This window comes from Lycium barbarum, chromosome 3 (genome assembly GCF_019175385.1).
Source record: "Lycium barbarum isolate Lr01 chromosome 3, ASM1917538v2, whole genome shotgun sequence".
NCBI classification, from domain to species: domain Eukaryota; kingdom Viridiplantae; phylum Streptophyta; class Magnoliopsida; order Solanales; family Solanaceae; genus Lycium; species Lycium barbarum.
Window position 1 is genome coordinate 122,120,930 of NC_083339.1, and position 25,969 is coordinate 122,146,898.

At 35.3% G+C, this 25,969-nt stretch overlaps 1 protein-coding gene across 1 annotated transcript; it reads left to right on the forward strand.

The window, feature by feature from the left end:
- Positions 1-5,870: 5,870 nt before the first annotated feature.
- On the forward strand, positions 5,871-6,251 carry LOC132631230 (auxin-responsive protein SAUR32-like). Its single transcript, XM_060346831.1, has one exon. The coding sequence runs from the start codon at positions 5,871-5,873 to the stop codon at positions 6,249-6,251; it is 381 nt and encodes a 126-aa protein (XP_060202814.1).
- Positions 6,252-25,969: the final 19,718 nt, after the last annotated feature.

The following is a 25,969-nucleotide window of genomic DNA, read 5'->3' on the forward strand; positions in this document are numbered from 1 at the left end:
AACATACGTTTTTTTTAATTACTTTTACAATGGTACTTTATGATTGGCTCATATTGCAAAAGATATATTTCCGTGACTTATGAGAGTCAATTGAATCAGTGCTCCCCTTCGGTACTCTTTGTAATACTATATTTTAAGCATTTACTATATTTATCCACATCGACTACACAAAAGTGAAGAAATTGTGTTGCCCTTAAGCAAGGAGTGGTCTAAAGAAATCATTATTTTTGTGGTCATATCGTTCTTGTCTCCAAATGAAAGATAGAAAGTAATTAACTTGTTTTGGCTTTAATGATGCAATTAAATTTCTACTCATGAGCATTAATATAACCAAGTGTAAACACTTATTTATTGCTTCATAATTTTGGTCATGGTGACAAGTACGTTTTTGGCAGAAGCCTTTAAAGATAAGGGTTTTGATATTATATGCTTTGACATCAAGAATTAGTAATTTGCCTTTGATGTCAAGCATTTAGTCTTCTTTCAATCGATTCTTATAAAGGATCAAGGTTTTTTATTTTTTGAACACAATTTTTCCAGTTCTGCATATTGGCTTAAGTTATGCAATTTTATGATATTATTTTGGTCTAACTTATTAATCTTTATTTGATGGTCCCTTTAAGATTAATATTTTAAAGGGCTAACCAAAATAAATTGGAGGACAATTTAGTGTCGTAAAATTTTTGAGATGTAATGAGGTTTCAGGAGTTGCCAAAGAACTCTAAGACCATAAAGTACTAAGTTCGAAAGATTTAATATGGAATACGACACTAAAACTTGATATATAAAAGTCAAGAAATTTTTCTTTAAATCTAGGTTTAGGGTAGTTCCCAACGGATTCCAAAACCATAAGGTATTAGGTTGTGATGAATTTCATTTGGAATGACATTAAATAAAGGATTAATGTCATGAAATTTTCTTAAATCTAAGATTTAGGATTGCTATTCTAAAATTATAAGACATTAGATTTTGAAATGATATCAAACAATATCATTAATAACAAAGGTTACGCATCAATAAATTTGAGAGTATCTATAGCATCTTAAATTTGATAGTCAAGATGTGTCAACCTTATAAAGGTATGACATTAACATTGCAATCAATTCATTAGATAATTAGCCGGTCACCCAAAGGTACGGTTAATATGAGGGAATTGATTGGGGTAGAATGAAACATTTAAATATTAAGAACGAACTTTTCTATCACCTAAAGGTACGGTAATGTTCGACGGGTTCATGTATTTAGATTATTTCAGTTCTATAGTTAGTAAATTTTGTGCGGCTCGCAAACTTCTACCCTAAAGTGATGTTGAAATTTATTAGTGTCACATTTATTTGTCTTTAGCACAAAAGTAATTTTGAATTATTTGGCAGCATTATTCTGCATAACTTTATATAGATTTTTGTTGTGTTTTTCGAATTTTCTAAAGCGGTCTTGCCTAAAGTGAATATCGATTTTCATTTTCCCAGTTGCTTTTGGAGACGTCTTTTTTGTTTTTTTTTTTCGTTGCGCATAAAACAAATAGTTATTTGTACTGGGAATGAAATTATACCGTATGTGCTTCTTGTTTCAAATGGAATAGATTAGTCTAATATGTTGCCAAAGTAACCTCTATTAGATAAAATTTATTTATTTTGAACATTAAACATGTTTTGTCTATGCGAAATAATTATCCCAAAGGAAGATTATTTTGGCCAGATTATGGATAGTCATGAATATGTGATACATTAAGTAATATCATGATGGTAATGTGTCAGTCCAAAAAAAGACATATTACTAGGCCGTTTTGGTAGTCAATATTTATGAACTATGTATAAGAGCGCCACTTACAAATTATTATTTATGTCCAAAGACTAAATAATAATGTTGTGTTAGGTATCTTGAGAAGAGTTCTTTTAGGATATATATGTGTTTGGAATATGCATATCCGAGATTTGTCAAAACCAATGCATATACACATTCTAATTGTGTGAAGGGAAGAGTTTAGAGTTTTCTTGTGTCAATAAAGCATACAAGTATAAACTCCATCATTGCGGATCCACTCATGAAACATTGCAACATAAAGTTACGTTGCAACATAAAGTTTCTTTTATGTGTTTATATGGATATCATTGGACTCTATGATGAGTCACTTCAGTGAGAGTTTGTTTTTTTAATGTATGGTTTTGACATGATTAAATATATTTTTTGTACAGATTAGAGTTTTACGAAATTTACGAGTTCGAGTGTTTATTCAAAACTCTGAAAATAAAGTTATGGACGTTCTACCGTGGTTTTGCATAAAGTGAAGGAAAGTGGTTTATTGACTATTTAAGTCATAAAGTAGGACTAGTTGAAAATAGGCTTGTCTAAGATCAATTTTACATGCAATTTCCATGCTATGCATCCATACTTGATCTATGTCATTGATTTTGTGACCATTGATGGGTTTAGTGACGAATATATGTTACGAAAACTGCTTTGATCCTTTATTAGTATGATTATCGGACCAGATTGCTTAGAGATAGCAAATTGTGCGCACTATAAACGTTTTCGATTATGTACAATTTTTCAAAAATATTTGTGGTCGAAGTGGGAGATTGTTAAAATTCTCTATTTTGTAGACTCACATTTTTAATATAATTGTACATAGATTGCTATTAATTAAAGAAGCTGTAATGACCCGTTTGGTTGTTATAGTATTTTCGATATTTTCGCCTATTCCCGAGCATTGATTAGCTCACTTTTGACCCAAAAAAGGACCATTGACACGCTTCCCGAGGTGTCTAGACCGGATTCGGGCAAATTTTGCGAAATATAGGCTTAAAGTGAAAAACAGCTGACCTAAAGTTGACTTTTGGGTAAACGAACTTTTTTTGGAGTTTCGTTGATTCCGAAAGGTCCGGATGGTCGTTTAGAACTTGGGTGTGTATTTGGTTCGGTTCCCAATGCACTTGGATGTGTTTTGGGACTTGAGTTGGAAATTAGAATTAAGGCATCGGGGGTTGACTCACTGATCTAAGGCAACACCTGGCGGGATTTACCCGCCCAAGCTAACCCCAACTTCAGCTGTCTGCATCTTCAAACACTAATTTGAAGATTATGTCGCTAATTTGATTACATACAATTAGTGACGAAACCTTTTCGTATCCAAACTTAATCGAATTTAAAGACAAATAATGATTTGTCACAAATTGTCAACAAGATTCACGACAAAACTAATTGTCGCCAATGTCCTCAATTTTGTAGCTAAAATTACCCGATAATTGGCGCCAAAGTTTACACTAATTCACTACAAATATTATTATGTCGCTAATTTGATTACATACTATTAGTGACGAAACCTTTTCGTATCAAAACTTAAGCGAATTTAATGACAAATAGTGATTTGTCACAAATTGTCAACAAGATTCGCGACAAAACTAATCGTCGCCAGTGTCCTCAATTTTGCAGCTAAAACTACCCGATAATTGGCGCCAAAGTTTACACCATTGCACTACAAATATTATTATGTCACTAATTTGATTACATACTATTAGTGACGAAACCTTTTCGTATCCAAACTTAAGCGAATTTAAAGACAAATAATGATTTGTCACAAATTGTCAAAAAGCTTCGCGACAAAACTAATCGTCGCCAATGTCCTCAATTTTGTAGCTAAAACTACTCGATAATTGGCGCCATTTCATTTTTTTGGCGGGAAAGCTTCGTAGACAAAACATTAGCTACGAAATTTTTCATTCGTCACCAAAAGTATGTGACTCGTGCATTTGACAACGAAATGTAATTTTTGTCACGGAAAGTGCATAATTAGTGACGAATTTTCAACCGTAGCTAAAAATTTCGTGGCTAAATCACACATTTGTTGTAGTGTGTGGATCATAATTTATTTTGTTTATGGTTCTGAATTAATTATTTTATATATATTAAATAATTTTTAAATATTAATATAGAGTTTGAACAAATTACAAATTCTGTCGAATTCGTAGTTTGTCGGTGGCTCCGCTACTCCCCCGATATAGAACCCAGACACGTTCCAAGTGTTGGAATTTATTTTAGATTAGAAGATTTTCGAGTGATTCATTGTATCTTGAGAGTAGCAGTACGTTACAGCGCCATCCAAAGCGTGTCTTGAATCGATTTTCAATTTCAAACTCATATTATCATTATTACTATTACTATACTTTATTTGTCTATTATTTGTTTTTCTTATTGTTATTATCTCTAATATTTTTTTCAACATCAAGTCCCACGCTACGACTCTTGAAATAAACGTGTCATGCCTCGATTCATGAGTATCCAATTAATACCTACAATATGAGATTATTATTTTTTGGTCGCAGGATATACGACTTTTATATACTTTCACTTGGGAGGTGTGGGACATTCAAATCCTGATCAGAGCTTCCATTGCAATGAAATTCTGAACTGAAAACTAAAATAAATCTTCTCAACTGAACAGTATCATCTAGATTTTATTTTTGGAGGGATTAGTTATAGATTTGGATTTTCGGAAACACAATTATATGTATTTAAATTTATAATATTGAAACAATTAGCGATAAAAAATAGCTGTATTTGAACTTGATTGTTTTCCAAAATCTGTGTGAGTTGTAATTTTCATTTTGAGAAAATATCAGTGATCCTAGCTCAAAGCAATGTAGATTTTTTATAAGATTAAAGGAGTACGACAAAACAGATTACAAAGGTCATTTCAACTATATTGTGATATAATATAAGGTCGGAACAACCACTAAGCTAAACAGAAAGTGATGGGCATTTAACAATTTCCAAAAGTATCTGTTTTGGTCTGAAATCAGCACATAAGTATGTGAACTTGTAACCTAATGAAGACAAATGATACACAAAGGTTCACACCTCCTTTTATTTCCAATCTTAAACGATATTTTTATGTATACTTTCCCTGTGACTTACTCCCATAATTTATTTTAATATTCAATGGACACCTCTGTAGATATGGCCCGAAAAGGCAAAGAAGCTACTATCCTCTCGCGGAAGGTCAAATACAAACATGTAATGTAATTTAAATAACACTCGCAAATGGTAAGTTGGTAACGATTCTAATTTTAACACGTGAGAAAAAATTTGAGATATTCAATTCAAACCCAACTACTTCCCTTAAATTGCTTACTTAACCCTGTTCAAGGCCAGTCGTCACCGTGACATGTGCTTAAATATGCCAAATTTGACCTTTAATTTTGCTGAGTAATATAATTTGACCCCCCTGTGCCATGTAGATATACGAAACGAGTCCTCATCCTTGTCTGCTGGCGTGCGCTGGAAATTAGTGGAATTTACCCTCCGTTGTTCCGCGCCTGGATCACACTTTCTAGTTTCTTTTGTGTTTCAATTTGTCTGAACCTATTTTTTTTTAATCCGTGCCAAAATGAATGACCTCTTTTTTAATTTGGAAACAAATTCACTTTATGAATAATTTGCAGCCACATAAATTTTCAAGGCTTATTTTGAACCACAAATTTTAAAAGTCTTTCCTCTTTCTTAAATGTCGTGCCCAGTCAAATGAGTTCAGATAAATTGAAACGGATGGAGTAATTAATTAATCGTCGGTTCACGTTTGATACATTCCTCTTCCTTTGCTTACATAAATACCCCCATTTAGTAACGCTCTCATATCACATTCAACTAGTCAAATCTTTCTCATACCCCCATAGATATATTATGAGCAACATACCAAAATCATTAACAGATTCTTCCCTCACCCTCTTCAATCTAGCTATCTTTTCTTCTGATCCTTGGCCTTTCTCTCGCTGATCATTTTCTCCTAATATTTCGTTCATCACACAAAACAATTTATCTGAAGAATTATTTTTGATTTCTTTGGGTGGATACTAATTTTAATTTCCACAACGATGAGGAGCGGAAATAAACGCCATCACCATCATCATTTGAATTTTCATGCTCAAGTGAATTTTCCATTTCATCTTCATCATCATCATCATCATAATGGGCATGATGAGAAGAAAGAACAAATTGACGTGCCAAGAGGGTGCGTTACGGTGTTGGTGGGTAAAGGAGAGGAGCAACAGAAATTCGTGATACCTGTAATGCACATTAATCATCCTTTGTTCACGCAATTGTTAAAAGAAGCAGAGGAAGTGTATGGATTTCACCACAATGGTCCCATTAATATTCCTTGTCATGTTGAGGAGTTTCGTTACGTTGAGGGTATGATAGACAAAGATAACGCCGCCCATCACCACCAGCACCACTTGTGGTGCTTCAAGGCCTGATTTTTATGCTCTCAATTTGACTTTTCTTTATTTTTCCCTTGGTTTGTATATGTGCTTGTTGTATGTATACTACAGTATTATGGATGACGACGATAAATTTAAAGTTAATAGGAGTATGTTATACTACAGCTACCACTTGTACTTAATGTTAATCTTCCTGCTATGAATACTAGTTTTGAAGATTTTATTATCTATGCTGAATTACAGACTTAAGTATTGTAACAAGGGGTTAGGAATCGTGACATTATCATGTGAGGACGAATATATTGATCAAAAGTCCACAACATGACATAAGTGGCTATTTCGAGGAGAAGGAGTGCTCGTGAAAGAAATTTGGGCAAAATCGAAATCTTAATATTTTAATTTTTTTTTAAATCCTACTTAAAGTTTATGAATTAGTATGTACAAGTTTGTCCCAATAAGTGATCTAATAGCGTAAAAAGTTGTTATACAATTAGTACATAAAATTTAATCTACCTCATTTAGCGAGGTATTTGGACAACTCAAAACTAAATTAGCAAAATCTCAACTCAAAATAATTCGCTTATTTTTAATACCTTTTGGGTAACATAAAATCCTGCCTGAAATCTATGAATTAGTATGTACAAGTTTGAGTAATTACAATGACTTTTCTTCTGGTTTTCAGTAGTTACATATATATCGCTCTTGTTTCTAGTAGCGCTAATTACACGATCAAATTGAGGATTGAAAAGTTTAGAGCCCTTATAATGGAAATTCTAACTTGAAGATGAGTTTAACTTCTATAAACTCAGAGTCTAAGAAATGTATATACAATTGAATAATCACTTAAAAAGTGATTACATACAAATTTTATTATAAACATTATTTGATAATCTAGGGAAAATATTAGCTACGTTAGGTTAAACTATGCTAAAAATCTACAAAGATTTAGATTATAAACATGTATGTAAGTGTAACAGAAATCCGAGATCGGTTTCCATATTAGCTCAAACACTAGCTTTCATTTATGATGGAAAATGTATGTGAAAACTAATATCTTCACCGAAAAATTCTTTGCGATACATTAAATTCATAGTTTGATGACTTAGGACGGTGAGCTAATAGTCAAGTGTCGGCAGCTCTGTAGGGACAACTCATTAATCTCATATTCTCATGTCCGCTGTCTAGTTATATCTTTCTTCTTATTAACTTGAAACGTGAAAGATCATCATATATAGAAATTTTTCTGTTCTGGGTCCCAAAAGTCGATAGACAGCCCAAAATCTATTCGATTCTATCCTAACAAATGTTAAGAAATAGAAGAAGGATGAAGGAAGAAAAAGACTTGACATGTGATATTATTATTATTGTCTCAAAAAAAGTAATTGCCTATTTTTAGGTTTTAAATTGTTCAAAGATCATAGTTTTACGACAATGCAAAATTTTATTTCTATAATAGTTCCATGAATTAAGGTCTGGACAAAACTGCACCAATTTGTAATGTGCATCAAAAAAATTCATTCAAGGTTTCGTAATTTAATTAAAGACCAACACTTGCTGTTTATAAATTTGATTCTTCATGGGCAGATTTCTTATTAGTTCATTTGAAACTTCAAATATTGCAGAGAAAAAAACTTATTTGTGCCCCTTTTTTTGCTCGTATTGAGAATATGTCCCGATAATCAATTCATCCTGTTCACTTTTCTTCCTTAATGCTTTCACAATTTCAAATTCTCTCTAAAATTACTGTCATTGAAGGATCCCAAACATAGTAAATTTTTAAAGCAGTAAGAAGAGAAATCATATTATCATTTGAGCCGGTGAAAGTTACAGACAAGATAGTGGTGAACTTTCATTGGTGGTACCCTTTTAAAAATAATTAGAGAAAAGACATCATTTCACCTTTAAATTTCGCCCCATAACTCACTTTACCAACTTAACTTAATTTATAATAATATATCCCTCTAATCTGATATAAAGTGAAATTAATATCACTCTAAGATTATAATACCACTCTCACAACGGGTTGTGAAGGTACATTACACACACCCCAAGTAGTCGCCTTATCAGCACCACATCGAGCCACCTCAACTTGTTGAAAATTCATATGCCACCTCAGAATTTACTTCTTCTTCTTCTTCTTTTTGGCTCCATTTTTCCACTTCACCATCTCCTTCCAATGTTTTCGTTTATTCCCTATTTTTCCATTTTCTCAATTCCTGGAAACAAATCCTCTTTATGATGACCCATTTGGAAACTACCCTTCACTGGGAATCGAAATTTGATGAAGAGCGTATATGTCCGCCATTGTTGAAGCTCAAAGCTTCAAGATCGAATTTTTGGGTTGTCGCGAACGAGCTCCATTTCGAGTGGATAATATATCAAAAGAACCGGAACGCTGAGAGGATTTCGAATCTGAAATTTGGTGTTGTTTGGTTGAGATTAAAGGTTTGTTGGAGTGAATTTTCAGCAGCAGTTGTGACGAGGAAGACGAACTGAAATTCTGAAATTTCAGAAATGACCAATTCTGTGTACGATAAGAATGACGTCGGAGAAAACACCAATGGTAACAAGAAAAATCTTTTGATCATGGTTACAACAATTCTGGAGCTCCCAATTCGGGTTCCTAACTCTTTCTACAAACCCAACTGGTTAAACCCTCCAAACCTTCAAATTTTTTGCTCCTGTCCCAATTTAATTAATTGAACCCGCTATACAAATCTCAAAATTCTCTTTTGCTTTCACCAAACAGTTGAAATTGTAAACGAAGAATGAACTAAAATTTACCCATTGATACCAGATAGATGAAAGTGTCAAACAAGTTGGAATGGACTGAAAATTTTCAATACAAGCAAGTAAATACAAGTTTTAAAAAAATGATTCTTTGACCTAAAACAATGAAAGTCTAAAGATTGTTATGAACAGAGAAAATTGGGGGAAAGAAATAGAGGGGTGGGGGCAAAGAAGAAAGGGATTAAATGTAATTATCTGCAAGAAGTGAGAGCAAAAGAGAGAGGGGAGGGGTGGGGGTGGCATGAAGGTGGAGAAGAAGAGGGGGGTGGGTGGTGTGGAGGTGGACGAGAAGACGAGGGGTGGTGGTGAGTTGAAGAAGAAGAGGGTGGAGTGGGACCCGCCTTTTTTTTATAAAATGTACGCATCTAATTTTTTTTTTATTTTTTTTTTGCCACGTCAGTATGGGAGGTGGTATTAATTTCACTTCATGCTAGATAAGAAGGGTATATAATTACAAGTTAAGTTTAGTTGTTAAAGTGAATTATGAGGCCGAGTTTAAGAGTGAAATAATGTCTTTTCTCAAATAATTATACAATATTTTCACTCGTGGCATCATGCATTTCAGAAGTATTATTATTTAAATCCAATATTATTACAGACTAACAAGAGTTGGCTCAAAAGACGTAAGTGTACGTACCAAAATATAAAACCAAAAAAATATATGGTGAGATGATTCTAGGGTTGAGAGTTATGAACAAATTAAACCAAAGGTCGTTATAGAGGAATGCTTCAAGTGGACCCATTTTGAGAGGAAAATGAATGTAAAGAGAAGTCATATTCGTAAAGCAATGCCTTTCGTATAGTTATTGCTTTGTCCTAACCCTAAAGGCAATGGATACAGAGAACCCCAGGATTTCGACCACTTTGTCTTCAGTTTTAAAGTCCTTATATAAATTCACCATGACACCTCACCGTGCAATTTGTATTTGTCCCTAAGTACTTAAACAATACCTGAATTTGTTGGTCCCATATTTATTTTTCTTGTTAACTATCTTAAATCTGAATTAGTTGGTTCCATAAAAACCTCTTGTTCTAAAGGAAGTAAAGAATTCAACTTGTGGTTTGTTGAAATATAAAATCAAGAATCATACGTACATACATATATAGTGATGGAAAGTGACCTTTTTTAAAAAAAAAAAATAGTGTGCATGCAGATTGTGGGTTTGGAGGTCCGTTAACCAATTAACTTGTAGACGGGTCCGCAACTTAAATAATCCCAAAAGTGTGATTTTGATAAAAAATAACACACAAAAAAAGTTACAAAAATACCTTCTGCGCACAAAATTATCGCGCAATAGGACTTAACTGTGACGGCCACCGTTAAGTCCTATTGCGCACTAATTTTGTGCACAATAAGGGTTTAATAAAATGCCCGACCGTCTTCCCCACCATCGGTACCTCCACCTTTTTTAAAATTATTTCCGCCATTAACACCCAATACCCGAGGTCCCACGTTCCAAAAGTGTCATTTTCGTGTTATTTTTTAACACAAAAGTCAATATTCCCGGTATATTCGAGTCAAAGGGCAAGTTTCGAAGCTTGGATTTCAGAATAAAGCGCCATAAAACTCGATTTCAAAAACTCAAAAACAACCTTTAATCTAGGTATTTTATATTATCCTAAGCGTGATTAATGTCTAATAGTTCACTACCAAAAAAAAAAAAAGTAATTTGTGGAGGTTGAAAGTTGTAATTCGCAGAGGTTTTAGCCTCTTTTAGCAACTACGGCTAAACCCTCCGCGAATTACAACTTTCAACCTCCACAAATTACTCATTTTTTTGTAGTGGTTGCGGATTTCGAAAAAAATACGCAATTTTTTTGTGTGCAATAGGGGTTGTCCGCACACTGCCCCCAGCCCCTTTTTCATTTTTTTTATTTGTTAATTATTTATTAATCATCTGATTAGTTAATTGTTAATTATTTGTTAATGATATGTAAATTTTTAATTATTTTTTAATGATTTGTTAATTATTTGATTATAGGAAAATATACTAATCTCCTAATAATATCTTTATTTGTTAATTATCTAATTGTAAATTTATTTATTTGTACAATTGTTTAATCCATGTTAATTTATTAATGTGCTACTTAGTTATCTGATTTTATGTGCCAATTAGTTATCTAATTTTATATGTTAATGTGCTAATTAGAAATTGAACATCCTTAGTTTAGGATTAAAAATATCATTAATATAATATTAGTTAGTTAATTGTAGTTAGTATAATAATTAATTAACAATTATTAATTCGCAAATTTAGATAGTTAATATAATTTCCCGTTAAAGGATTAGTTAGTTAGTATAATTTTTCGATAAATGATTACATAATTAATATTACATGTTAATGATTAATTAAAAATTATTAATACAAATACGACACCTCCATGGAATCCAACCTTTATCCGGGGCCCTTCAATCCATCAGTACTTTATCTACAGTCTAATCATAGTTCCCAGCTACAGTCAAACCTCTTTATAATTACCATTCGATATAACAACATTTCACTATAACGGCCTGATTTTCTCCGGAATCGATTTTTCATGTTATATTTACTTCTCTATAACAGCATTCTACCTATAATAGCAATGGCATTTATTATAGCAGTACGCTCTTTGTAAAATTACCTCTCTATAACAGCCATACATAAATGTTGTGTTAGATATTGTGTACTTATATTTTGTAAGAAATATATTATGTATAAAAATAAAATGTTACCATATTTATGGTAATCATCATTCATGTCATGCACATAGTAGAAGAGTCAATTGTTAAGCTTAGATAGTGTTCAACGGAAAGCTATTAAATTTCCTTTTGCTGAAAGTTTAGACAAAATTCTTCGTCAATTCCAGCGTTATATTATCACTAAGAGACTATAATTTAGAATTCTTACATCAAACTCGAAATATTTAAATTCTCAATTAATTTTAAATGCATATGTTCCTTAGATTTTAATTTTATCGGTATGGTACAATTAGTTATGAATTTATTGGTAATTTATTAGTATTTTCAATATGTAATTAATGAGCAATGAAAATTAATTGAGATTTTAAAATTAACAAGTATATATTGTTTTCGTTTATAACATAGAAAGTACTAAAAATAATTCTTTGTGTATTTTTGTTTATAACAGCTAAATGTGATCTAAACATCAAATGTAGTATACATACATAACAGCACCTCACTACAGCAGCCATGAAATTTTCGAACAAACGCTGCCATTATAGAGAGGTTTGACTATATAATGGGATGAGGTGATAGAATCCAGTACGTTGTTCCGTCCCCGTAAGGTGGAACATGTGTGGGATCTTTTAAGGGCTCGGCCCCCACATCCTCGCGTCTTAGATATACTTTATCGGGGCGGAATCTACCATTGGGTCACTACTGGCTCGGTACAACATGATAGGGCTCTTGTGACGGCCATGATTGAGCGAAGGCGACTGGAGACACACACGTTTCATCTCCGCACTGGTGAGACCACTATCATGTTTCAGGAAGTGGAGGTCATGTGTGGACTACAAGTAGATGGACACCTGTTATACATTGAGGAGCCTCAACCGCCGTCGTTGTATCGGGATGAGTGGACTAGGTTCACTAATTATGTGCCTTAGGAGGGTGATATCTTGTGACAGACTCGGATGTGGATGGCTGCTCTCTGTACTCACTTGCACCTCTTAGATATCGAGCATCCTATTACAAACGGCACACCTCAGGTGGATGTTGATCGTCGTGCCCGTTTGTACTTACTCATCATATTCGGGGGCACCTTGTTCACGAACACATCGAGTTCGCTTGTGAGCTTAAAATATTTGCTATTTCTGGAGGATCTGGGCGAGTTGGGATATTATAGTTGGGCCGCTGCAGTTTTGGCTAACTTACCTATATCGATCATTATGTCGAGTGTCTACGGGCCATAAGAGAGATGTCTCTGGACTTCATGCGCTCCTCCAAGTAATATATTTAAGTGTGTCATTTTATTCTAAATATAGCTTTTTGAAACGATGACTAATAAAACATTTTTTTAATGACCCTTTCAGATATCGGTGTGGTCTAGGATGAGGCCTTTTCAGCCCGTAGTTGCGCACCCTCAGCCTGCCTTCATTGTTGAAGGCATGACCTATACGCCGAGATGGACGGGAGGCGTAATTCGAGACACGGATATTCACCACAGACTTCTTCCGTTCAGGGATCAGCTAGATCATATGACGGCGGACATGGTAAGTTATTATCTCATTTTTTTTACTTTTTTTGTCTTTATTGTTTACTATTTCATTTTATTTTTTTTTACAGTTTTTTATATGGAGGTCGTATGATCAGATTTTGGATTAGTTGCCGGCATTTTATTGAGCTGGTGAGTCCATGTGGAGATTGCGGTGTCCGTTGATACACATGGATATCATTGAGGATCACGCGCCCCACCGCGTCTTACGACAGTTCGAGCATGCAAAGGATATACCTGAGTCATTTCTTTGGGACCACGACCACTATACGCGGGACGAGCGTGCGGCGTCACTCCTGCATACCTGGCCTTTATGCAAAAGCAGATCCAGCTTTGGGATCATAGGATGGGGACGCTCGCGGTAGTCGGACATACGACTCCGATCCTAGAGTACATGGAGTGGTACCGGCAGATCACACGCAGCTTGATTGGCAACCCCAGGGGCATCATCCAAATGGCTGAGGATATGCAGCACTTACGTTACCAATTTATTCAATCATTAATATTTGCAAAAAAAATGCAGCTACTGACTATACAGACGATGCGCTGGGTGCGTATGGACCATATGAATTCGCCCGAGACAACAGGATTTGCAGCTCGGATCGTTGAACTAGCCGATAGTGGTATGTGACAATCACGATAGCTCAGATATATCCACGAGCATGTTCCAGAGATCCCGTATCAGGAAGCGATTGGTCGTGATTGTGGTCGTGCTTGTAGAGGCGGTGGTGATAGAGGTGGTGGTGGCAGAAGGGGGTGTCAGAGGGGTGGGGCCAGAGGGACTGGTGGCCGATAGTGTAGGGATAGAGGGGCTGGTAACAGAGGGGGTGGGGCCAGAGGGGGTGGTGGCGGTGGAGGCCTCCGTCTAGTAGATAAGCCTGACGAGCATTCTACAGTTCCTGCTCCAGCCCAGCAGCATCCGTCGACTTCAGAGCTCTCGTCAACTTCTTACCGACCCTCAACATCTCTATATACACCGGCCGAGCTATATTCAGATCACATAGACTGGCGATCAGTGGAGGTATCAATGTCTGCGCAGCCACCAGTTTGTCATCCACAAGGTGAGCGGCCAGTTCGTGATCTACAAGGTGGCAGGGAGTTGGAGCACGACTACACATTCATGGACTTCGGCATGTTTCACAGCCAAGATGTAAGTGTTTAAAATAATTATTTTAACAAATTAAAATACTTATACTGATTAATATATAATTTTTCATTTCTTAGGATCCAGCTCCATCTCTGGAACTATCTACAATTCCGGCTCCGGGGCCAGCTCGGGAGACTGCTGAGGAGCCAACTCAGGAACCCTCTAAGGAGCCCGCCGACACACAAGTTTGATTTTTTACCAAAAGACAATGCATTAATTAAATCTAAATTAAAATTAATACTATTTATTTATATGTTATTTCAGATTCATCCTTCTGCGCCTGTAGACCCGTCTCCTGATACTGATAAGATTCCGACTGTACATAGCGCACTCATGCCCCAGAAGAAGCATATTATGCTCAAGGGAGCAAGAAAGGGAAGGAAGGATGATCATGACATAAAGCATCCTATTATTAAGAGGAAGAAGGGGGTGGAGATGATGGTGAGGGTGGTGGAGATCGCCTTAGGCCTAAGGTTAATCTAAAGGCTCCCACATATGGGACTTAAGGTTACTCTAAAGGCTCCCATATGTGGGACTCATTAGAGATTGTGTATATGTAAATAATTTGAAAATTTTATGTTAATATTATATTTTTTTGGTATTATTTTCTTAATGATAATAAGTTATTTTAGTCTTTATTATTGTACATTAATAACTAGTGCGACCTCCTAAATTAATTATGAAAAAAATCTTGATATATTCGAAATAGAGTAATGCATTGACTAAAAATAAAATGGTTAGATCAAAACCTTATAAAAAAAAACGCTTAAATCTAACGATAACAAGTTTCCAAACAAAACTTACTTCGGGGGACTTTACAACCCCTAAAACGATGGACCAAATGTTTAGGTATACTTGTTGTATTGAGCCTACCTTATTGTTCATAGAAAAAGATATTAGGTTTTATATAAAATACTGATATTCCAGAGTTTTGAAACATGACTAATCTTTAGTCAAAGTATGAAAAACAAACGTAAATTTCAAAACTTTCAAATTACACAAAGTGTGGGGAAAATAAAACTAACCCCTTTTGCGCATAAAAGTAATGCGTAGTAGGACTTAATTGTAACCGTCACATTTAAAACCTATTGCACACTAATTTTATGCGCAAAATGTACTTTTGTAACTTTTTATTTATTTTTTTGATTATTTTGGATCAAAATCCTACTTTTGGGGTCATTTAAGTTGTAGACCCCCTGATTTGAATATTTTTATGAATTGCTCATATCATATTGTACCATATCTTTTATATGGTGAAAAAACTTTTATCATGTTAATATTGTCAAGTTCTATAGGATAAACGAGAAAATATTTTGCACGGTGAAAAAAATAGAAACATTTTTGGTGTAAGAAAATGTAATGACCCGTTTGGTCGTTATAGTCCTTTCGGCGTTTTCGCCTATTCCCGAGCACTAATTAGCTTTCTTTTGACCTGAGGGAACCGTTGATGCGCTTCCCGAGGCATCTAGTCCAGAGTCGGGCAATTTTGGTGAAAATATAAGCTTTAAAGTGATAGTGATTGATCCAAAGTTGACTTTTAGGCTAACGAACCTTTTTCGGAATTCCATCAATTCCGAGAGGTTCGGACAGTCGTTTAGAACTTGTATGTACGTTTGGTCCCGTTCCCAATGCATTCGGATGCATTTTGGGACATTGTATGGGAATTAGGAATTAAGGGATTAATGGTTGACTCGGTCAACGAGACCTCCGTCGGAAATTCTGAGGCCACAAGCGCGTTCGTAGCGTGTTTTTATGTGGGACTAGGTATCTGGTATGTGAGCAGATGGCCTCGGAAGTTAGTCAAAAAATCGGATCGAAACAAAAAAGCTTGGCCAAGTTCTGGTGTCTGGTGCCCGCTCTGGTTCCCGCAGCAGCGGCACCGCTGGGGCGGTAGCCCTGCCACTGAAGCGGTCCTAGCCATTTTGGCTTCACCGCTGAAACGATTAGGTTGCCGCTAGGGCGGCGCCGCTGGGGTGGTCACAGTACCGCTGTAGCGGGTACGAGCAGTTAAATCCATTAAATGAGTCTTAGACTCTCATTATTTAATATCTCGATATTGGAGCTTGCGAATGCTGTTCTTGGAGGTAAAACCTTGTCTAATCCTTTACTCCTCTTTAATCACTATCATCTTAGAATTTCCCCTTCTCTTTCCAATCCCTTAGAAATGGAATTTGAATGAGGGTTTTGAGAGATTTTTCCCTAGGATTATAATTGATAAATTGATGATGTTGATGTTAAAATGTGATGAATATAAGCTTATTAACCTCATATATTCCACTTTTAACGTTGAATTTCGGATTAGGAGAATTAAAGTTCATACCCAATTTGGGGGTTTTTACTTGAAATCAGATTTGGGACAATTCTTGAGTTAAATCAAAATTTAATGGTTAGGTTATGATTACCTAGGATTCAATTTGGTATTTTACCGGCGAATTTCCCGTTTTGCCCTTGTGGGCCCATTTCCCCAATTTCTAGGGTTAAAATGGACCTAGTTGATATCATAGCAATCTTAGTATCATTCTTCATGATTTCTAATATAGAATTCGATTATGCTTAGACCACTTTGGTTCTAAGCTTCAGAGGAAGGGCAAGGCAAAAGAATAACTTGTTGGTGTTGCAGTTTGGCAGTCCAGGTAGGTTATGGTTTACCTTTGGTGAGACTTCGTATAGCGAATCACATATTTAGATTATAATGTCGAAGACAACATGTCAACCTTTGGGTGTGAAATTGGGATGGATATTGCCTTAGGTTGGTCCCTGATGTGTGTTGGGACTAGCCACCCCGTTATATATGTTTGATTGTTCAATTGTGTTGGCTTGATGCCATGTGTAGTTGATAGATATCGAGTTCTACTTGTTGTCCTGTTTCGGATAAGATTGACATACCCATTGTTGGTATTTGTACTTGGATATATTGGTGGCGTACCCAGTGTTGGTACTTGAGATTATTGATATATTGTTGGCATACCCACTGTTGGTACTTGAAATTATTGATATATTGTTGGCGTACCCACTGTTGGTACTTGATTTGATACATGTTGGCATACCTATTGTTGGTATTGTGATGTGATGCATTGTTGGCGTATCCCGTTGAGGTACTTTTGATCTTGAGCTTGATTGTTAATGATTGACATATGCATTGCACGCATTTCTCATATTTATCATGCATGGCCGGTATCCAGTGATGATCCGGTATCGTTGATTGAGCGAAACTGATATTTGATAAACTCTTTTACTTGAGTGTTTGTGAAAAGGCCGATGTCCGAAGATCCATTCCAGAATCGTTGTTTATATGAATTTGATGTTAACACCCAATTTTGTCCCTCCTTTATTTCAATTTATTTCCTCGGACTTCTAAATTTATTGACGAGCTAAACACTTTATTTTCACTATTATTAATTTTTACTATCAACGTTACTAGCATTACTTTATCACAAAATTTTAAAATGGTTCGTCATCATTTTATTTTCAGATTTTGTACTCGTTAAATTAATTATACTTTATCAAGTCCTTTATTTTTTATATATTGATCATTAATTATCATAATATACATTGTACTAGTTATTAAATTAGAAGCCCAAAAAATAATTTAAATAAAGGAGGAAGGATCAACAATTTCAGCCAAATTAATGGCCCAAAATACAAACATAATATTCTTCATCCCACTACCATTTCAATTCGGCCAGCCCAACCTAAAAACTACCCGTTAATTCACTAAATGACCAGCCTATTACCCCTAAACTTTCGGTCCAACAACCCCGACCAGCCCACTGTTCCACCCAGTCCAGCCCATCCGAAATACCCGACCCGACCGGCCCAATATTTTATCCCTAAAACCTAACCTAAACGAACACAGCCGCCTCCCTCCTTTTCCCCCTTTCTCTCTTGTCTCCCTGCTCTCTCTCTCTCTCTCTCTCTCTCTCTCCTCCCTCTTCTATTTTCGACCAAACCTCAGCCCCTTTTTAACATCACAGACCTGTCCACACCATTTCCACACAAGAAAACGACATTACGTTGCTTTACCCGAAATTTTTTGTCGTTGACAAAGAGAGGTTTCCCCTTCTCGCTTCAAAATACAACGAATTCACAAAAAAACAGAAAAGAATCGATCCATTTGCGGTAACATCGAATCAAATCTCGTGGTTTTCTCAGATTTCAACGGACCGATTGTTGATTTGTTTTGAAAACCCAGACCAGAAAAGGTCCCGCCCAATTTTCTTGTACCCGAGAGAAAAACCCTAGTCATATTTTACTATAAAGGCATCTCTAAGTTCAGCCGAAAGGAGGGAGATTTTGACCACATTCAATACTTTTATTTTCTACTACTACTTTAATCTTGGGTTTGCCCAAATTCCATTCGGTGTCGGGTTTAGTCATTATTTGCGTTTCGAGATTATTTGAAAAAAAATAAAACCAAACTTCTTTTAAAAGAGTATTCTGTACTATCGGGATTTCGATTCGAAAGATTTTTCGAGTTTTGAGTACGTCGTGTTCGAAACGTAGATTCAAGGCTTTGACGTCCCACTTCACTGCATCCACAACAGGTAAAATCATTATCCCTGTTTCTATTTTTCTTTGTTCGTTACTGTTAAGACGAGTTCCCGCGTAGTATAAAATGTATTGTTTGCAGTTTTGTTGCTTTCCTGTACTTAACATAATTCTGTGAATATGAATGCCTATGTCAAGTACAATGCACTTTTGCTGCAATTAATCTCTGTTTTTCGAATTTGAAATGTTTGGGCTGAAACTGGATGTTAGAGTTTAGCATTGTCTTTTGAACTCTGTCCGAAATGAAAGATGATAATTTGAATAAAACAAGATAGTCGGTTCATAGTTGTTTTACCGCTTAATTGTCAACTAAATCTTTAGCTGAATATTGTATTTGAATGTGAAGTATGTCGATGTCGTACTAGTAAATATTAAGACGGGTTTGGTCTTCCCTTCCACTTTCATCTGATGAGAAATCTATTTTAGGGAGTTGTAACGAATCTATAATACTAACCTTTACCATTCTAAATAGGGATAAAATTATATATTCATTACATATTAGAAATCTAGTTAAGCCTACTCTCACCAAAATGATCCTCAAGGATTATTGTACTGTTCAGATTATTAATATCAGAATTTGGAGTCTACTAACCTTTAAAGACTGACTAAGGCTGAGTTTTCTTCTTTTTACTAATGTCGCAATGTAGGCAGCCTTAAGGTCCTTATGTGCATTGTTTAAGGTTTTAAGAATAGGGTTAACAACATGATTATCTCAAGCTTAAGTGGTCGATAACATAGTTGCTGCTAATATGATTTTTCCAAATCTGTTTCGAAACTTTCTTAATAACATTCCTTCACCTAACTTTGATTTTAGGTCAAAGTCCTGGACTGAGTTAAGTCCATGTTGTTAGGTACTATATTAGGCTTCCACAGCTATGAAACATGCTTCTAAAAGTGTTTTGGTACTTTGCAAATCCTAAAGTACATATGTGTGTTTGAAGACTAGATAAATGGTTGAATCTGTGGAGTTTCAGTAGTTTAAAACTTGATTTTGTGACAACCTTATGATATTATGCGTTAAGCTTTGCATTAACATTGGCCTGGTGTTTCCCTATCTCGTTGTTTCCCCGCATCTCGCTTGGTGAAATGTTGAGTAGCTTACACTGATATAGTTGTCTGCTTTAAGTCTGGATATGACTGATGCCATATGAACCTCTGGTCTGATTTTGAGCTTGCACTACTATTGTTGTTTAGATTAAATGTGACTAGCTGTTAATAGAATCTCATGTCAGTAGTAAAGGTCTAAGTCATGAATGTTTGCCTCGGTTTATACGGACCAGTGCCAATACAAATCTGCTTAATTCAGAAGCATAGATAGCTGTTGAGTCACCCTGACCAATTTTGGCTATTAACCAATGTGAACTTGCCTAATTTTAACTATTGCAAAATATGCCATGAAAACAACTCTAACTAGCATTGATAGTGAACTAGTAAACCATGTCTTGATGTGTCTTTCCTTTATAAAAGCATGGCTGCTCTTGTATCCTCTAAAATTTCCGAAACGTGGACAAGACCTGCACTTCAAAGTGATAACCATGCCACCTGCTTATTTATTTGTTGTGCTAAATTTCTTGCTCAAAACTGCCCATAATGACACTGTCTAATATGTGAAACATCAATACATGCCATGTTAGAAGCATAATAGCGTGAGATAGTGCATTCTTCTTAGCTCAACCGGTATGCATTTCTTTGTCAAAGTGGTCTCCCAGTATATTGCACGTCCTGGCATGAAAACAGGGGTATTAAAGTTCAAAATAGAGTATAGTATAGCATCTTCTAAAATTAAGCTTTGATTTATGTCTCGGCTGCTATATATGGAGCGCATATCTAGGTATACCAGATGTATACAACCCTTATATATTCCCGATATATAAAGGTTGGTATATCAGGTATAGTTTTGGTATATCGGTCCTCTAAATATTTCTTCATGTGCATTATGTAATATCTGATATGGGCCAACTATGTTTGTCTAACCTCTTTTCTTATTGCTTGTTTAGAAGTCATTAATATATTAATCACGGGCAGTCTCCTGTTTTAGTTAAAAGCTATTGGCCTGTTTTGAATTTGCATTATATTTGTTTAGCTTTATTTATGGGTTATATGCTAATCCTTTTCTTTCGTTTTTATGTATGACCATCGCATATGAGTCCGAGGGGACTCGTCATCTCCCACAAAAGTGTTGGGCCAAAGCCCAACGAAATCGTCTTCTCGAGTCAGTCCCATTAGCAACAGCCTGCAGCAACAAAAAATAAAATAAAAAGACTTTCTAGGCCAAAGCCCAATAGCAAACAGACTGCAGCAGTAGTCCTAAAAATGGACTGGTCCATTTGCTCCTCTTTCCTTCTATTTCATTTTTTGTTGTGTATTTTTATTTGTATTGCATGACTAACACTTTTATTTCTTAATTTAGATTGAACCTTAGCGAAATTAGTGGAGTTTAGTTTTGACAATGAATAGCTAATTTAAGGAAAACAGATAATTAATCCCATAGTTTCATTTTCTTCCGTCGTATTAAATTATTTATAGTACCTCTAATATCTATCTATATTAAAACAATCGATTTTCAAAGGCGTAAGGCCACGAACACATATTTTGAATTATATTTTCATTCCTACTATATCGAAAATCTCAAAGTATTACTGATATACAAATACAAATTCAAGTATATTTTATAAATAACTCTCCAACTTTAAATCAGTCACGTACATTTCAGCTAGGCATAGTTTACAAACATAATAAAGAAGAAGGGAAAATTCCATCTTGTCTGTACTCTTAAACAAAATTAGTTAAGGTCTCACCCCCTTTTGCATCCTATTTATAAAATAAGTCTAGATTTTCCTACATCGCCATTATTCATATAATGCAATTTTATCTAAAATTCAAATTTGCTAAATCTCTTCCTAAAAGCTATTATTTATATGAAGGCTATTATATTTTCTACAAGTCTTATTCTTAATAACATTATTATATTTTCCTCTAAAACCTTAGTAATACTTATAAGAATATTTTCTTAAATAAAATATTACATCTACACTCTTAGCCTAATTAATTCACTTAAGTCCGGTCGGTTAACCATTATTAATGGAATCTTAGAGGATGCCTAATACCTTCCCTCTAGATTAGTTGAACCCTTACCTAGAATCTTAAGTTTCGTAGACCTTACACGGAGTTAACTTTAAAAAGTAACTTTAATGAACTTTAGGTGTCCTAATTCACCATAAATAATTAGGTGGCGACTCCCTAACTTTAAATAACACCGGAATTACCGGAATGTTATAAACTATTTTGACTTAGGTTAAAATAGGGTATAACATTTGATAAATTATAATCTCTTTTACTTGAGTGATTGTGAGGAGGCCGATGTCCGAGGTTCAATTCCGGAATCGTTGATTTGTGAAACTGATATTTGACATACTCTTTTGAGTGATTGTGAGGAGGCCGATGTCCAATGGTTATATCCGGGCATCGTTGTTGCATGGCCGACTCCGACGTTATCCCAGAATCGTTGTTAGTGCATGGACTCTGCGGGTCCCACAGGGTGGTGCCGGTAAGACTCCCCCTGTGAGCAATTAGCTAGGGTTCCGTCTGTCTATTGGGCAAAGATCCGGGACGGGTGGCACTTAGACTTTGCAAGTCACGCTGAGTTGTGGTACCAAGACGTCGATATTTCCGTCCGGAGTACATGTGTACACCTCATTTGTATGGCATGGCGTCGCATTCATACCATTATGCACTACATTGCATTATGACTTGAGTGAGATGTTGTGATGACTGGATTGTGGTAATTGTGTTGTGATGATTAGATTATGATGATTATATCGTGGTGATTGGTTCGAATCGGATGTACTCAGACTTATTATATTGGGGTTTAGATGCTTACATAGGTGATGACGGATACTCGGTTACGATTATATTGTCTCATGCTTAGTTGGTTTATTTGCGTATCTGCCTTATTTTTTGAATTGTGTTAACTATTTTTAGTCGGCCGATGATGCCTACCAGTACTGTTGTTTGTGCTAACCTGCACTTGCTGCATTCTTTTATGAATGCAGAGTACCAGGTCGGATCTACTTCTCTGACTGGTGGCTGATCGACTTTTTAGCTTCCACTCGAGTTTTCAGGGTAAGCATGGCGTCCGCTGGCCTTAAAGACTCTTCTATTACTTATGTATTGTTTTCTATTCTGAGACATGATTTGGGACTACTTATGTATTATTATTCAGACTTTTAGTAGTTGGATTTAGATGCTCTTGTATGAACAAACCAGATACTAGGGTGGATTTCCTTTACTTCCGCACTTATTTATATTATATCACATTATGAGACTTATGTTATTTTACTCCTTCCACGATTTTCTATTACTTGTGAATGTTGAGTTAAGGGTTCGCCTACCGAGGTGGGAAAGGTAGGTGCCTGCACGACCTGTGAAATTGGGGTGGAAAAGGTAGGTGCCTGCACGACCTGTGAAATTGGGTCGTGACAGAAAAAATTTGTTGAGTAAATATTATTGACTTGTCATAGAGTTTATGTAAGTAATTAAAAAAAATAGATTTTGCATGTTAGGAGTTATTACACTATATGCACAACAATCGAATAAATTCACAACAAAAAATAACTCCAATTTTTAACCTTTTTTACAAATATTTGTCAATGTAATTACTAGATAATTTGAGTATAATCAATAAATATATTCTACCTTGATTATACACTTGTTATAAACTGAATAATAAAGTTGCCACATAAGATAGACTTTTCCTTAAGGCATGATTAAAAGTTTGCCTTATAAGGCAATGTTTGCCGTCTCCGACAGACTTTTAGTTATGCCTTAATGCAAAGTATGTTGCATAAGACAAACTTTTTGCAAAGCCTGCTGCATAAGACAGACTTTTTGCAAAGCCTTGCCTTACGATTTTTATTTTTTATTTTTATGACTAAGCCGGGATTCGAACCCAGAACCTCGGGATATTTTAAGCGAAGGATAAAAATTAAAGACCAACAATTTGAGGGCCAAAAATTAAAGACCACCCCCAACGAAGGCCAATCGTGCAAATTGCCCTTTATTTATTGCTTCGTCCTAAAGCAAACGGCACCGAAGGATTTGGATTTGGAAGAACCCCATATTTGAGGGGTGCGGCTTCTGTTTGGATCCTTAATCACACAGGCGAATTTATGTGTAAAATTTGGGTCACTCGATTAAACTCGATATATTATGTGTATAATTCTGAAAATATATCTAATATTAGTTAAAGGAACACATTGTTAAACCAGGCTAAGTGGAGCATTGGTTAGGGGTTGTGTTTATTTCCTCAAGATCTCGGGATCAAACTCAAGATCCTGCACGTTTTTATGCTTTTATTTTCTAAAGTAGCCTTTTAACTTTTCTTTTTTATATTAATTTAAATCCTTTTTCTTCTATAATTCTAATTACTCAAAAGTAAAAAAACGTATTTCTTTTTATATTACATCCAATGAGTTTTTTTTTTCCTTTATTTCTAATTACCCAAGTCCCAAATGACAAAAGAAATGAAAAAACACCATAGACGTTGTGCTGCAATGAACCAAAGGCAAAAGAAATTAAAAAAAAAACACATAGCTAACGATAACTCATCCTTTTGAAATCTTGAATTCGCCTCTGCTTAATCATATTATATTCACCATCACACCTTACCTTGCAATTTGTATTATTTGTCACTTTAACCAGAACAGGAAAAAAAATCTTTAATTTGGTTAGGGTGACAAATAGTTCAAATTGATGAGATGTCCGCCGTATGAATATGGTGGGGTCATTCTTGGGTTGGAGGCTAAGGGCAATTTGCAGGAATGCCCTTATTTTGGGGTGATCATCATTCATTTTTGCCCATTAAATTGGTGGTCTTTAATTTTTTTCCCTTCGTTAGAACCCCTTGATTTCGAGTTCGAACCCCCTGGTTTCGGGTACAAACCCCCGATCAGTCATAAATTAAAAAAAAAAATCGCAAGGCAAAATTTTGCATGATTCGGGCAGAGTTTCAACTCTGCCTTATTCTGCCTTGAAGACAACCGACACCGTCTAGGTCACAAGGTAATTCAATATGATTGAGCTGAGGTTGAAGCAGCTAGATATGAGTAGCTAGATCTAATAATCACCCTTACCTAAAGGCAGTGATTGGAGCATCTGGATTTGCCTCCCTTGGCATTACCTCTGATTCACGACCTTCACTTATCATGTTTGAGGCCAAGTCAATCATCGAAGCAATATCAAAAAGAGTGGCTTTATATTCTCGATCACTAAGTAAAAAGAGTGGCTTTATATTCTCGATCACTAAGTGGAGCCTGAAAAGCCAAAAGAACATTATGATTGATGCTGAAAGCAAGACAATATCCAGATTACATACCGTTACTAGTTTCAAATATAAAAAAAAAAATAGATTAAATCTCTACCTTAAGGTTGAGTTTTCTAAGGCAAAATTTGCCTGCAGAACTCTACCTTAAGGCATAGTTTGCAGGCAAACTCTACCCCATCAGGCATAATTTACCTGCAAATTCTGCCTTTGCGAATCCAAACTTCTGCCTTATGAAATTCCCCCTCTTTTTTTTTTAACTGAGCTAGGGTTCGAACCTAGAACAGGCGAAAGGCAAAAATTAAAGACCACCAATTTGAGGGGAAAAATTAAAGACCACCCCAGATGAAGGGCAATCAGCGCAAAAAATAAATAAAAAATAAAAAATAAAAAAAAGAGGCTAAGCCATCAGAATTTGGGATTGAAACAGGCTATTTATGGGTAGAAATTTCACGGGCACCCTATTTTGATTGCCCCATTTAATTGGTAACGTTTTATATTTTATTTTACACGAATATCCAGTATTAGGTATTTTATTGGGTTTGTAATTGTTGTTGTAACCAGTATTAGGTACTTCTATATAAAAGTGACTGTTGTTGCTACTTTTTCTTCTTCTTCTTAGTTGTTGTATAAATAGTATTTTTTGAATGTATAGCAATTAAAATTTGATGCTTTGAAAAAATTATATAAAGTGAGTTTAAATCAAACGGATCTTGGCACAATGGCGAATCACCAT

Coding starts and splice junctions, on each gene's coding strand:
- LOC132631230 (XM_060346831.1), top strand. CDS start 5,871: ATGAGGAGCGGAAATAAACGCCATCACCATCATCATTTGAATTTTCAT.